At 42.7% G+C, this 15,867-nt stretch overlaps 1 protein-coding gene across 3 annotated transcripts in view; it reads left to right on the forward strand.

Annotated features, from left to right (window-relative positions):
- The window catches only part of LOC124795386 (band 7 protein AGAP004871), a 470,831-nt gene that overhangs the window by 408,803 nt on the left and 46,161 nt on the right, over positions 1–15,867 (forward strand). For all 3 annotated transcript variants that reach the window (XM_047259400.1, XM_047259398.1, XM_047259399.1), the window contains exon 7: positions 11,889–11,967. In XM_047259400.1, the coding sequence (XP_047115356.1) occupies positions 11,889–11,967 (79 nt within the window). The remainder of the gene's footprint in view (positions 1–11,888; positions 11,968–15,867) is intronic.

Genomic DNA, 15,867 nt, shown 5'->3' on the forward strand with positions numbered 1-15,867 from the left:
TCACAGGTCTTGGTATTCATGCAAGTGGTTCTCCTTTCTCCAAATGTCTCTATAATTTCCCTGTAGGCAGTATCTATCTTGCCCCCTAGTGAGATAAGCCTCTACATCCTTACATTTGTCCTCTAGCCATTCCTGCTTAGCCATTTTGCACTTCCTGTCGATCTCATTTTTGAGACGTTTGTATTCCTTTTTGCCTGCTTCATTTACTGCATTTTTGTATTTTCTCCTTTCATCAATTAAATTCATTATCTCTTCTGTTACCCAAGGATTTCTACTAGCCCTCATCTTTTTACCTGGTCCAAGAGGAACCATATTTGCCTTTTATATACTCCATCAGGAGTATACTATGGTTTATACTATGGTACTACACATTGCACAAGATATTGAGTGAATTAATAGCTCTTCATTGTGCAGTTGGTTGAATCAGAGAATATGGTAGTATACACATGTGTATCATCAAGCCACTATTAACAGTTCTAAACTACACTCCTGGAAATGGAAAAAAGAACACATTGACACCGGTGTGTCAGACCCACCATACTTGCTCCGGACACTGCGAGAGGGCTGTACAAGCAATGATCACACGCACGGCACAGCGGACATACCAGGAACCGTGGTGTTGGCCGTCGAATGGCGCTAGCTGCGCAGCATTTGTGCACCGCCGCCGTCAGTGTCAGCCAGTTTGCCGTGGCATACGGAGCTCCATCGCAGTCTTTAACACTGGTAGCATGCCGCGACAGCGTGGACGTGAACCGTATGTGCAGTTGACGGACTTTGAGCGAGGGCGTATAGTGGGCATGCGGGAGGCTGGGTGGACGTACCGCCGAATTGCTCAACACGTGGGGCGTGAGGTCTCCACAGTACATCGATGTTGTCGCCAGTGGTCGGCGGAAGGTGCACGTGCCCGTCGACCTGGGACCGGACCGCAGCGATGCATGGATGCACGCCAAGACCATAGGATCCTACGCAGTGCCGTAGGGGACCGCACCGCCACTTCCCAGCAAATTAGGGACACTGTTGCTCCTGGGGTATCACCGAGGACCATTCGCAACCGTCTCCATGAAGCTGGGCTACGGTCCCGCACACCGTTAGGCCATCTTCCGCTCACGCCCCAACATCGTGGAGCCCGCCAGGCGTGAATGGAGGGACGAATGGAGACGTGTCGTCTTCAGCGATGAGAGTCGCTTCTGCCTTGGTGCCAATGATGGTCGTATGCGTGTTTGGCGCCGTGCAGGTGAGCACCACAATCAGGACTGCATACGACCGAGGCACACAGGGCCAACACCCGGCATCATGGTGTGGGGAGCGATCTCCTACACTGGCCGTACACCACTGGTGATCGTCGAGGGGACACTGAATAGTGCACGGTACATCCAAACCGTCATCGAACCCATCGTTCTACCATTCCTAGACTGGCAAGGGAACTTGCTGTTCCAACAGGACAATGCACATCCGCATGCATCCCGTGCCACCCAACGTGCTCTAGAAGGTGTAAGTCAACTACCCTGGCCAGCAAGATCTCCGGATCTGTCCCCCATTGAGCATGTTTGGGACTGGATGAAGCGTCGTCTCATGCGGTCTGCACGTCCAGCACGAACGCTGGTCCAACTGAGGCGCCAGGTGGAAATGGCATGGCAAGCCGTTCCACAGGACTACATCCAGCACCTCTACGATGGTCTCCATGGGAGAATAGCAGCCTGCATTGCTGCGAAAGGTGGATATACACTGTACTAGTACCGACATTGTGCATGCTCTGTTGCCTGTGTCTATGTGCCTGTGGTTCTGTCAGTGTGATCATGTGATGTATCTGACCCCAGGAATGTGTCAATAAAGTTTCCCCTTCCTGGGACAATGAATTCACGGTGTTCTTATTTCAATTTCCAGGAGTGTATATTGCATGTTAGGTGCATTGTTATCCTGTATTGCAGAACATGTCACCATTTGAGTTTGTGGGAATTTTGGGACCTTATCATTATAAATAACAACCTGTTGATCCACTTGTTAAAACAATGAGCACATTTATTGTCACACTTCAGATATACGTCATTACACATCAAAAGTATCACGTAGATAGAACATAATGGCCACCTTGGCCCCAAAGAGTTTTGCATGCCATAGATGTTATGGCACGTCAGTGTTGCCACAGACATCCCCCCGCCACAGCGTGGAGCACGAGGCTCTGACTGTTGTGGGGGGAGGGTGCAGGTGTCATGCCATCTTCGTCCAGAGGGGGAACTGGGTGGGACGGGGTCGGGGTTCGAGGCTTTTTGGGTGAAAAATGTAATCACAGTACCACACCGGTGGGAGTATGTGGTGACTGGTTCGTGAGGTGACAGAGCGGGTGGGGGGTATAGATGGAGACATGGGGTACAACACATACAGTGTTCCCGTGGCATCAATGAGAGATTGAATGAGGGAAGGATCTAAGGAATTGGGAATCGGTGAGGAGTGGAGAACGGAAAGTTTGAAGGTGTTATCGTTGGCAGAGTGGGGGGGAGTGTGGGTGACTAAGAGAGAATCATTTGTGGTAGTTATACAGATGTCAGATGGTGAAAAGTGTGAGATGTTGATGGAGACGGTAGTGGGTTGTTGAATGTTGGGTGCGAAGTGTGTGACGGGCATAGCAGGAGAGGGTGGGGTGAAGGGTGTGGACCCTGGACTCTGGCCATCGAGGGTTCCTCGCATTAGGGGAGGGGGGGGGGGGGGGGGGGGGGGCGTGGCCAACGTGTCATCCCTTGAGGAGGCGGCAGTGTGGAGGTTGTCATCCGTCGTGTTCGGTGGCGTCGGATCGCTGGAGGTGCTGTCATCTGCAGTGACCCATGCCGGCTTGAGTTGAGACACTGACACTGTCAAGGATTTTCCTTTGACACAGATGACGAATGTATTCGATGAGCGCCTAAGTACCCAGTAAGGGCCTGTTTATGGGGGTTGCAGGGCGGCACGCACTGTATCATCCCTTAGCATCACAGCTTCACACATGTCTAACCACTGGTGCATGAATGTTTTAGACGGAGTGTGTGCTTTTGCAGCGGGTGCGCTCTGTCATATGTTCTCAATTAGCATGGGGTATTTGATGGTATCTTGGAGCGGTGAAGGCTCGAAATACTCGCCTGGTAGGGTCAACATCTCGCCATAGAGCAGTTTGGCCACCGAGCGGTGCAGGTCATCTTTATTATAGAACGGAGGCCTAGCAATACCCATGGGAGGGTGTGTAACCACCATTCCTCATGGCACATTAGAGCTGTCTTTAATGTGTGGTGCCATCGCTCCACTAAGACATTTGATTGAGGGTTGTAAGCTGTCGTGGGAATGCAGGTGATGTCGAAGAGCTCACACATTTTTGTGAAGAGGACAGCCTCAAATTGACGGCCTTGATGTGTAGTAATGGTTTCGGGGCAGCTGAAATGTGCGACCCATGTGGAGAGGACAGCGTTGGCGTCTGTTTTGGTCGAAATATCGACTAGAGGGGTTGCCTTGACCCATCTAGTTGTTCTGTCAATAAAAGTAAGCAAGTATCGGTAACCATCCACCTGGGGAATGGGGCCAACAATGTCGATGTGGATGTGGTGAAGTCTACCAGAAGGAGAGCAGAAGACACCTGAGGGGGGCATGCAGTGGCGTCTGACTTTGGAGCACTGGCATGAAATACAAGTGCGACACCAGTCGCGACAGTCTTTGACAAGCGAAGGCCATAGAGCAGTTCGGCCACTTGATAATGATGTGCGTAGTTGTGAGAATGCTTGGATGGGTGAGACTGTGCATTGTGTCAAACACCAAGCTACACAAAGAGGAGAGGATGACGGGGCGTGGCATGCCAGTGGAAGTGTCACACCATAGCTCTGAGTGTGTGCTGGGGAACATCTTGTGCCCCAGGTGCAGAGAGTGATTATTGTCAGATAAAAGGCTCACCAAGGAGTCATCATTTGTTTGCACTCAAGCAAGAGTGTCGAAGTCAATTGAGGAAGATGTTGGCGTGGAACCAACACAGCGACCAGGCTGCGTTAGGCGGGGGTGATGTAGAGCTCCTGGTGTCGGCTGTGTCCATTGTGGAGCACTGCAGTGTGGTGTCAGTTGTCATGGCGGATGTCGTGGAGGCTCTATCTGGTTCCCCACAATGGCGGGCATGTATCACCACTGTCGTAGTGTGAGCGCAGAGGAAGCGAGCTCGCCCGAATCGTGGAGGGGAAAGGGGGGGGTGTCATGCTGTTGAGATCGCTACCCCCACTCTTCATGCTGTGCCCTCGCCTGTTAATAATCCTGAAAGCTCAATCCGCGAGCGAAAGCTTCTCATCCAAGGTGCTGTTGGTGAGCGGCAGGAGCTGTAGTTGCAATGCTTCCAGCATTTTGACGAGTCACATCGACCATAATGCTGTATCAGGTAGAAAATCCATAGGTGCGAGGGTGCAGAGTCATTGCCATAGTCCCAATGGGGTGAGGTCATGTAGGTGTTCCTCGTGAATGATATGATGAATAATCTCATCTGGAGCTCGAGAGAGTCTTTCACAAATGAGTCTTTTCGTGTTCGTATATTTCGGAGAAGGCGGCAAGCTGATCAGAATGTCATTAATCAAATCCAAATGGTCATGCCAATGTCCCACCAAACACACAAAGCATGATTCTTCTGAGTCAATGCCTGTGGCGGCGAAAATAGAGTTGCCTAATGCGAACCATGTGTTGGGCTGCGTTTTTGCAAAAGTCGGCAGTTTAGGTAACTTAGTTGGTTTGGAATCCACGACCACTGGGTGTGTAAGACCCACAGGTGTGGGAGCAGTCAATAGGGCGTCTGCCGGGGGCACAAAGGGGGTGGGGGGAGGGGGGGGGGATATACCCGGGGGCCCATAAACTGTTACACCCCTCAGATCGGTCTTTATTGCTGTCTGATGTCTAGCGAAAGTGGACGAGGTACTAGGAGAGGTCACATTCACTATACACTGTACAGTTTGATCAGAAAATCGAGGCTGTGCATAGCCAGGCACAGAACGTATTTGCAGCACAGATTATGTAGCAGCCATATAGTGGCACTGCTCCGAAAGTTGCTGCAAAGTTCTGAGGGGGGTTGTGCACCCCTGAGCGTGCGACGTTAGTGGTGGAATGTCCGGATCTCTCTTCACACTTTTTCCTGTATGTTCGAAAGAATGACCTTGAGGCAAGATGGCAGGCAGTACGTACACGTTGTCTGTTTGTGTTGTGCTACTGCAATCCACTCGCAGGTCGGAGGGCCTTAAAATGTTTTATGTATGAAGTCCATGCGTAGTGCAGGTGGGTGGCATGGTCGGATTATGACCATAGAAATTGTATGGCGGTATACCTCGTTGTGTAGGCCACATGACAATACTGGCTTCACTTGTACACACACAATTTTTATTGTTATTGAACTCACTGGCATCACAAACTGTCGTCGGGGTCACCAATGTGGGAATTTTGGGTCCTTATTATAAATAACAACCTGTTGATCCACTTTTTAAAACAATGAGCACATTTATTGTCACACTTTAGATATGTGTCCTTACACATTGAAAGTATCACATAGACAGAACATAATGGCCGCCTTGACCCCAAAGAGGTTTTGCATGCCAGAGATGTTATGTCACGCCAGTGTTGCCACAAGTTCCTGATTTTCTGATGTGGTGGAAGACCAGAATGTAAACACTGCTCTTTGGTAATACGATGTCTGGTAATGCTTCATATTGTGTACAAAAGCCAGTGCTCATCACTCTGAGTTTAGATGCTTTTACTTCAGCTGTTTTTCTTACCACAGAACTACTGAAGCTAATTGGTTACTATTGGCCACAGAATATCTTCTGTGAAACTTCTTTATGCAGTTTCATATATTAAAATATGTAACATTGTTTTTCTATGAAAGTGGGAACATACAGGCCTCTTAATTACAGAACAGACACTGTAAGTTAATTTGCTGCCTCCAGTGTGTAATTCTTTTCCAAAAACATTTTATGCATTCATATTTCTGGTTTCCAAACACATTTTTAGCCAGAATTAGTATGGATTGCACTATCTACAAATTTATGTAACATTTATAAATATATTTGCAAATTTCATTGCATTTGATTATAATAATTTCAGTAGCACACCCATGTGATGTTTCGCAGTGAAGTACTTCCAGCACTTTTATTACATTCCAGCCCAAGATCAAAATGGTGCATTACCAGAAGTAACTGTATTAAGAAAAATGTTTCATTTCATGCCCTCTGTTGTGGCACAAAACTAGTAACAGCTGCTATGATATATCTTGTATAATGTTTTATTACAATCAAAATTATTTGAATTGTAGCAGAGAAAAGGATAGTCATAAACCGTATCTAAAGTGTCCCATTGTGGGTTTGAAAGAACAAACATCCCAATCAAATTAATCATGAAAAAGTGTGCAAAGATTAAATATACTGAAGAAGAATATTGGTGCCATGACTCTTTCATTGAATAGGAGACTGAAAGAATAGTAATAAACCGATTTGAAAACTAGTGATGAAGACAGTTATGAGGAGCCCAAGGTTGCCACAGCTAGGGTACTGGATGATAGCTCAACCATAACCTACATGGCAAGGGAGAGAACTGGTATGACTGACAAACTTACAAACTCGGCTTCAGATGCCAATCAGTAGAGACCAGATTATATGCATTTGCCTGTTGCATATGCATTTGCATATTTGGCTCCTTTCCACTGGTTATTGCATATTTTAACTAAAAATTAGTGACAGCACATATTTTTGCTCATATGTTTACAATATTTTAAAAATTTATATGGGCAGTATCTATCTCGATCTAGTTTTAATGTCTCAGAGATTTACCGTGACCTAGAACTGTGTGCAATCACTAACGAAGAGACCAATTCCTAGTGAAATCATTACAGAAGAGGAACAGGAACAAGTAGACAGAGTCAATGCTCCTGTGTCCAAGACCCTGGTTAATCCCCTCCACTGTCATACCATATGTGCCGGCAACAATTAAATTAAACTATGTAAGCATTTAGTAGCACTTTCTTTTTTTCAGCTTAGCTTTCTATTTACTTGTACACTGTTGAACATGTGTACAACGTGTAGTGTGTGACACATTGTGCGCCATGGCACCTGAAAAAGAAATGTCATTTCATGGATGGCTGACCATTCTGGAACATTTACATATGGTGGAATTGTTTTATGTTGTCGAGTTTGTGAGAAAAACGTTTGAAGCAAAAAAAAGTTTCAAATAGACCAGCATGTCAAGACAAGTCTTCATATCACAAGAATACAGAAGAAAGGACAATGATAACAATTTCTGAGAACAGCAAGTTGCAGTAGCAAGGATTTGTCCAAAGGTAACCAAAAAATTCGGTTTAACTGGGATCCATGTGAAGCATTCATTGCAAGCAATATTCCTCTTTACAAACTTACAAACTGTATCCTCAAAGGCTTCCTGCATAAATACTGCTTAAATCAAAATATACCAGATGAATCAACATTGCGTAAAAATTACATACTGACAATTTATGTAAATGTTCTGGAAGAAATATGCAATGAACTCAAGGACAGCATTATCTGGATTTCAGCTGACCAAACTAAAGACACTTGTAGCTATTACATTGCAAATTTATTTGTTGATGCTTTAAAAGAGGAGTCTTCTTCTTCCTATTTAGTGGCCTAAAAAGACGTTGAAAAAGTAAATCACTCTATGATCGCCGTATTTGTGAATGAGGGTATTAGAAAAATTTTTCCAGACTCTTCTGTGGATGAAAGGGTGTTTGTGTTTATTTCAGATGTTGCTCCCTATATGATCAAAGCATGAAAAGCCCTCATAGTATTTTATCCCAATTTGAATCACGTGACATGCTTTGCTTATGGAATACATTGACTTGCTGAAGAAGAACGTTCCACATTTGTGAATTTAAATAAACTGATTTCATCAACAAAGAAAGTGTTTCTATAGGCCTCTGCTTGTATCAAGACCTACAAAGAAAAAACACCAAATGTGCCTTTACCCCAGAACTAGTGATAACTCATTGGGACACACAACTGGTCACACAGCTGGTCAAGCTGTGTTTTACAATGAACATTTCAAAGCCACTAGAGGAGTGGTAAACCACTTCAATAGTGCAGAGGCTTTGTCAGTTTACCAATGCAAGGAAGCTTTTAATGATTCTGGTATTAAAAAAGACATTGCTGTGATTATCACTCATTTTTCCCATATACCTGCAAGTATTAAAAGGCTTGAAACTCTAGGTTTGGCATTGAATGAATCTATTCAGTTGATGAATAAAATTATTCTAGTGAACTCCTCACTGCAGGAGGTATACCCAAGAAACCTTAAAGAAAATTTTGAAAACATTTTAAACGATAACCTGGGCTTTGATTCTTCATGCCAAATTGATAATTTTATTAATGGGATGGGTGAACTTTTACCAGAAACAATAAGGGCCAACATAGCACCCAAATTCAAATACTGGCCAGTTACCTCAGTTGATGTAGAATGGTCCTTTTCTGCTTATAAAAATATTTTGAGTGATCAAAGACTCAATCTTGCTACCAAAAACTTGGAACAGTACTTGGTCATTTATGTTTATAACAACAGAAAAATGTAAAATGAACTGTAAATTATGCTTTAGTCCAATAGTATTAATTAAAAGTTAATGCTGTTCAAAAGAATTTGTGATGGTATGATGCTTTTTAAATAAAATATTACAGAGCTTTTGAGCATGCCCCTCTGCATGTGTTATATCTGTACACATCAATTATTTCACTGTGAATCACTCACATTGCACCCAATTATTACCAGCAACAACAGCAAAGAAGGAACAATTCTTGAAACATGGTATGTGTCCCCACTTTCTAAATTTTTAAAAACATCTACCAGAAAGTATTCAGAAAATGATATCAACATTCTAAATGTACCGATATTTCACGTGGCCGGCGCTCTTCCCTGTAATTGATATGCGCAGGTTCAAATTTGAGATAATGACCATGTTTTTTTTTATTATTTGATCTAGCATATTTTGACACTTTTCATGTGTTTTTTATGAATTTTTCATGCATATTTATATGTATGTTTTAAGATTTTTATGGTACATATAATCCAGTCTCTATTAATCAGTAATGAATTATGGTAAAATATATGTCTGCTCCATATAATTTTATTTTTTAAATTAGTTTAATGTAATTTAATTTCACGCCACTTCAAAACAAAAGGCTAAATATTATGCTGATTTGTACAATGACGAATTGCCTGATGCCAGTAATGCTGTTATATGGAGTGATCTGTTCCTACTTGTTCCACAGTGTAGCTACACATTTCAGTAAATAAACATCAACATACTCTCATGTAAACTGCCATTAGTCATACAACAGGCAGCATATTATAACCTACTTGCCTGTAACACTGTCAATGATGCTTTGTGAGCATTTCCTCCAGGAAATGTTTAATCTAAAATCTTCAATGTTTCATATCACATTTTTAAGTTATCCACTAGATTGTCAATAATGACATAAAATATATTGATCTGGAATAAATCTATTCCTGGTTTCATCATGAAGTCATTTTCTCTTCTGAGTGTGCACCTCCCGAAATTCAGGATAAATATTAATTGCACTGGAAACAACTTTAGATCAGAAGGAATGGTGTCCCAATTTTTGCGAAGATTTTTCAAGTCACTTAATAACCTCTCTGAGTGTCTTACCTCAAACTCAATGTAGCTTCTTGGGCATGTAGTAATTTGCTTCACCAGCCAATTAGTGTCACCAACTTAAGCTAAATAGATGCCATGATTAAATACCTTAATGATCTCACATAATCCAAAACACCCCATACCACAGATCATGTTTTAGCTGACAAATTTTACTTACTGAGAGTTTCAACAACAACTATAAGCTTATCCAAGTGAGCTGCAATTGATATTGCAGCACAAACCTGAGTATTCCAATGGGTATCAGACATGAAATATAAAGATCTTCCAACACAGTTTTGGAATTTCCTAACATTGTGGACTGCTACTGAACAGATTGTAAGAAGTTGAATTTCTCTGAATAAAGTATCTGTATCATGGCAATTCACAGCTGCTTGTACTCCACATAATGCTATGACAAACACATGAAGAAATAAAATGCTCAATAGCAGTTTTCATTTTCTGATTGCAATCTATGAATTCCAACAACTGTTCATTTATTTCACATTTATTAATTTTCTTTTGGAAGTAAATATAACTAAGGATGAATGTTGTTTGCTCATATGATTTGAATCAAGAGTTGCAGCAACACTAATTGAATAATGTTTCTAATTTTCTCTGTGTTCCAAGATGGCACCCCTGACATGATTGGCACAACTAGAAATAAATCCATTCTGGGTATCACATGACAGATAATGCACATATAAATGCTTTCCAGATTCTTGTTGGTCTCTGACATTGATAATGTGTTTTGCAAGAACTGGATCATAGTGACTCAGAAGTTCTAAGATTCTGAGGATATTTCCATTATTTTGATCTGCAATTTTCTGAGCTAAACCTCTGAATGCCAAGACTTTTTGACGAGGAAATAATGTCACTTCAAGTAAGATGAGAGCTTCAATACAAGTTGGCTGTTCTATGGACAAACAAAAGAAGAAAATTAGCTCTTCACTTCTGAGCATCAGCATGACCAATGTACCACTATCATGTAATTTCATTTCTTCATTTTCATGACTCTTCCAGGACAACTTTTTACAAACAGAAATACTCTGTTTTCTATTTACTCTGAATTCAAAATATTTTCCATATTTTCTGTCCAAATCACCTCATGATGGAATCAGAAACACCTTACTTCTGAATGTTGGCCAACTTACCAAAATATGATGTTTCACAGTTGCTGGCATGTACATTTGTTGGGGAAATGTTTTGGTAGGACTTCAAACAACATTTAAACAAAGTACTTTTTTGACTCCATCACAAATTAGTTTTAGTGCAAAATGTCTAAAGAAAATATAGTGCATTCAAGATTAAACATAAAATAGACTCATAAAACTGAAGCGCTGAAGTGGAAAGGAAGACTGCTTATACTGGTGCTGGGGTAGTGTTCTTTTATTAATTAATTTATACAAAATTTGTTTTACAATAGCAGCCTTATATTTGCCAACTTAGCTTCCTGGGAGATCCAAACCCTTGAGAGGCTTGGTCCCCCCATGAGGCTTGGGCCCCAAGAATTTTGATCCCCCCACCCTCTTGTTGGGCCTGTCTGTCCTTTCATGATATTGTCATTATTCCATCCTGTATTTTCCATTGTATAAATAGATGAATAAAATGGATGACGTGACTGTGTTCTAGGCATGAGTGTGTCTAAGGTGTGACAAAAAATTAAAATAATTTTGCAGTGTTTTTATGTATTATTATACCCACTTTCTGTACACAGTGAACTAAATGCTGAATTCTGCACTTAATTATAACTCTGTAAGCATTTTAGCATTCTTTTTCTTGTGTGAAAGTGATCTATCACATTACAGTGTTTCAGTCTTTTTCACTCTAATTGTAATTATTTTTGGGTAACTAGTAACTTTATCAGATTGTGTTTGTCTTAGTAGTTTTAAAATTGTGGAGCATCAGCGTGAACTAATCATGTCTTCTTGTGTCAGTTTTTCTCCATAAAGTCACCTTAGAAGTTTTAAAATTGTGGAGCATCAGCGTGAACTAATCATGTCTTCTTGTGTCAGTTTTTCTCCATAAAGTCACCTCCTCTTACAATTAGTAATCATGACATTCTGGAAAAACATATAGTCTGACAACTTTGCTAAGACCCTATGCTACAAAATAATCTAAAAGAACTGGATGTATAGCTTTGCTACCATAATCATGGCTGCAAAATATTTAAACATGATTTACTTTCAGTGTTTCCAAAATAGTTGTAAAAGACATAAATTTGTAACCGTTCTTATTACAGAAAGGATGTGAGACTTCCTGTGCAGTTGCAGAGAGCAATGGCTGCTGAGGCTGAAGCAGCCCGAGAAGCAAGAGCAAAGGTGAGCATTATCAGGTTCTGGTTTGTAGTGAATATGCTACACTATTACCAAAATGGCACAGTATTAAACCAGATAACAGCTATCAATGGGTGAACAATTATTAACAAGCAAGCACTGGATTTTTGGACTAAACTTCCAAAGCAGTATTTGTTATTTTCACACTCACACTAAATACTCCTATTGTCTGTTTGGAATGTTCCTGAATTGTAATCTGATATTACGAGGGTCAGTCAAAAAGTAATGCCTCCTATTTTTTTTTCTACGTTTAATTGTCAGGAAATTTAAATGCAATTACATAGGTTGAAAACCACAACATTGAGGATCATTTTGTCATTTTTCAATGTAATCTCCACCCATCTCTACAGTTTTGGTCCATCTTTGAACAAGGGCATGTATCCCAGCACGGTAAAAATCACAGCTCTGCTTCCTAAGCCATTGACGCACGGATGTTTTGACGGCCTCCTCATCTTCAAAATGAATCCCACGATGAGCTTCTTTTAGTGGCCCGAACAGATGGAAGTCTGATGGTGCCAGGTCAGGGCTGTATGGGGTATGGGGCAAAACTTCCCATCCAATTTTGACAATCTCGTCAGAGGTGTGACGACTGGTGTGTGGTCTTGCATTGTCATGCAAAAGAAGAACATCTGCCATTGATTTTGTTGGGCGAACTCGCTGAAGACGTGCTTTAAGTTTGTTGAGGGTTGTGACGTATTGAACAGAATTTATTGTGCATCCCTGCTCCAAAAAAACAACCAGAATCACACCTCTGTATCCCAGAAAACTGTTGCCATAACTTTCCCTGCCGATCGCACAGTTTTGAATTTTTTCTTCCTCGGCGAGCTTGTGTGACGCCACTCCATTGACTGCCTCTTTGATTCGGGTTCAAAAAAATGCACCCATGTTTCGTCCCCGGTCACAATTTTTTTCAGAAACTCATCTCCCTCCAAACGGAAGCGCTGCAAGTGTTGGGAGGCTATTGTTTTCCTTGCCTCTTTATTCTGATCGGTTAACATTCTTGGAACCCACCGTGCACAAACTTTTGAGTACCCCAATTGTTTAATAATCGTGATCACACTGCCTTTACTAAGAGAAATAATGCGACACACTTCATCTGCAGTCACCCGACGGTCACCACGAATGATGTCATCAACTTGCTGAATGTTGTGTGGAGTCACTGCACTCACCGGCCTGCCGCTCCGCTTTTCGTCAGTCAACGGTGTTTGCCCTTCAGCTTCCTTACAACGACGAACTCATCGTCTAACAGTGCTGACATCCACTGTCACAACACCATACACCTTCTTCAGTCTTTCATGAATGCGTATGGACGTTTCACCTTCTGCATTCAAGAATTCAATCACACAACGCTGTCTCAAACGAACATCGATGTCGGCCATCTTACAAACTTCTGCTGTGCTGCCACCTGTTGACACAGAAAGTTACTACTGCAGTGGATTGCAGAAGAAGGTTTGAGGAATGGCGCCAAATTCAAATTTTTCACTTAACTTAATTTCTTTAAGTAGAAAAAAAATGGGAGGCATTACTTTCTGACCGACCCTCGTAATTACAGAAATCAATATTTAATATTATCAGTTAGTGTTAATCAGTGTTGCATTATTATTCGTCATTATTCTGCATCACATGGTAACAATACACCATACATCATAGTGGCAACAGAAAATTCTTGGTAGAATATATGTAATGGAAGTAAAGGTAACAGCTCACCTTAGAGCTCAGACTCTCAGTTATCAGTAAATACATAAACAATGCTAAGAATGCTGCTGAAGTTTTTAATGAATATTTCTTGAGAAATAATAGAATACACATACATACTCAAACATATCCCTGCCCAACCACATTGTGACAGTAGAATGAATGAAGGAGGGGATATGAGACAGTGGTGGAGGTTGGTACAGTACAGGGACTAGCAAAGACCTAGACCAGGAGGACTGCTGTATCAAAGGATTTATTGCAATGGCAGTTTCCATCTATGTAATTCACAGAAGCTGGTATTGGAGGGAAAGTTCCAGGTGGCATGGGATGGAAAGCTTATTCAAAGTTGAGCATGTTATGTTCAGCATTGTTTTCCATCCTTGGTTCAGCTCTGTTGTTGGCCATAATTTGGCAGTGGCCATTAATTTGGGTTTCAGCTGGCTGGTCATCATTCCTACAGAAAATGTGGCACAGATATTACAGCAGTGCACTATGTGATACGACTGTTTCTACAGATTGTCCTGCTTCTGATAGGATAAGATATATCTGTGGCAGGGCAGTAGTAGTATGTACTGAAAGAGTGCATTTGACAGGTCTTGCACCTGGGTCTTCCACAGGGAAGGGGTTGAGGTTGGGTATGGCATAAGGATGGAATAGGGTATTTCGTATGTTAGGTGATTGGTGGAACACCTCTTTGGGAGGGTTGGGAAGGACTGTGGACAGAATGTTACTCATTTCCAGGCATGATGATAAGTAGTCAATGCCCTGTGATAAGATATGGTTAAATTGTTCAAGTCAGAGGTAATATTGGATGAAACAGGCGGTGAGTAAGGGATGATGCTCCTTTGCAGTTGATTCAGAATGATGGTTGGAGGCTTGGAGGTGTGAAGGGATGTGGTCAGGGAAATACGTATGTTGAATAAATTTAGGGGTAATGCCTGCCTGCAAAGGCCTCAGTAAGATCTTCTGCATACTGTGCAACAGATCACCTGTTACAGCACTTGCAATGTCCATTGATGACCAGGCTGTATGACAGGGGCTTTTTAATGTGGAACAGATAGCAAGGAAATTGATGTCCAGGAAGGTAACATACTGGGCTGAGAAAGAGGAGATAAATTACGTTGGGGAGAAGTCATTGAGGCTTTGGAGGTATGAGAACAGTGTGTATTGACCCAAGGGCAAATACAAGAACAGGGTTAGACAGATGATATGCATTAAGACAATTATCTCTGCAGATTTAGGTGACAACTAAGGGGTACAGTGGTATGGTTCATATTTAAGAGGACAGTACTTCAGGTCCCTATGGAGGCATGCAGATTTAGGTTTTCTGCAATTTTACTAAATTTCTTAAGTAAAATGCTGAAATGGTTCCTGTGAAAGGGTACAGCTGTTATAACCTTTAATCACTAATAAATTGCGTGGATACACAAAAGTAGGAACAATAGCGGGTTACATGCTATTAACTCCGTATCTGTCATTAGACTGTCGTGCCGTGACATGTGGCCGGCACCATTCATAGCCAAGTAGCGCTCCCACGCTCGGCCGAGCAGCGGAGCGCCTCTATCGCCGTGTTCGTGTACTGATGTAGCGGCACTTTTAAATCTTGTGGCACTGTCACAACACTTATCCCCCCTTGAAAAAAAAAAAAAAACACTCACTTCCTTGGAGACACGGACAGTGCGGAGACATCCATGGCCTCTTGGGAGGCCCCGAGAAGATCCCGCGGAAAAACACGAGAGTATGGTCGAAAATGTCCAGGATGAAAGCTTGCACGTGGAACACGCCTCCTGGATGAGATGATGGGGGAAAACTCCGGAGCAGCATCCATAGGTGTCATGGACCTGGGGGTGTGCCCCAGCGAGATGGGTCCCGGAGAAGGTGGCGTCGCGACTGGGGCGGTTCCAGCGTACTCGGAAGCGGTAGCGACGTCGGCTGCAGCAACACGCCCAGAAGATCAGCAGCAGTGACAGGACTGGCTTCTCGGGCTGGTGGAGACGAAAGAAGGGGCGGTGGCACCGGCGTGGCTACCACTCGTGGGCGCATCTGGTCGTAATGGTGAACAACCATGCTGTCGTCCGTACGTATTTCACAAAGCCGGCGGCCGCGAAGAGCCTGGACCACCCCTGGAATCCATTTAGGGCGAGATCCATACACCCGTGCCCACACGCCGGCACCCACCGGGTATTTTCC

Source organism: Schistocerca piceifrons, chromosome 4 (assembly GCF_021461385.2).
Source record: "Schistocerca piceifrons isolate TAMUIC-IGC-003096 chromosome 4, iqSchPice1.1, whole genome shotgun sequence".
Classification (NCBI taxonomy): domain Eukaryota; kingdom Metazoa; phylum Arthropoda; class Insecta; order Orthoptera; family Acrididae; genus Schistocerca; species Schistocerca piceifrons.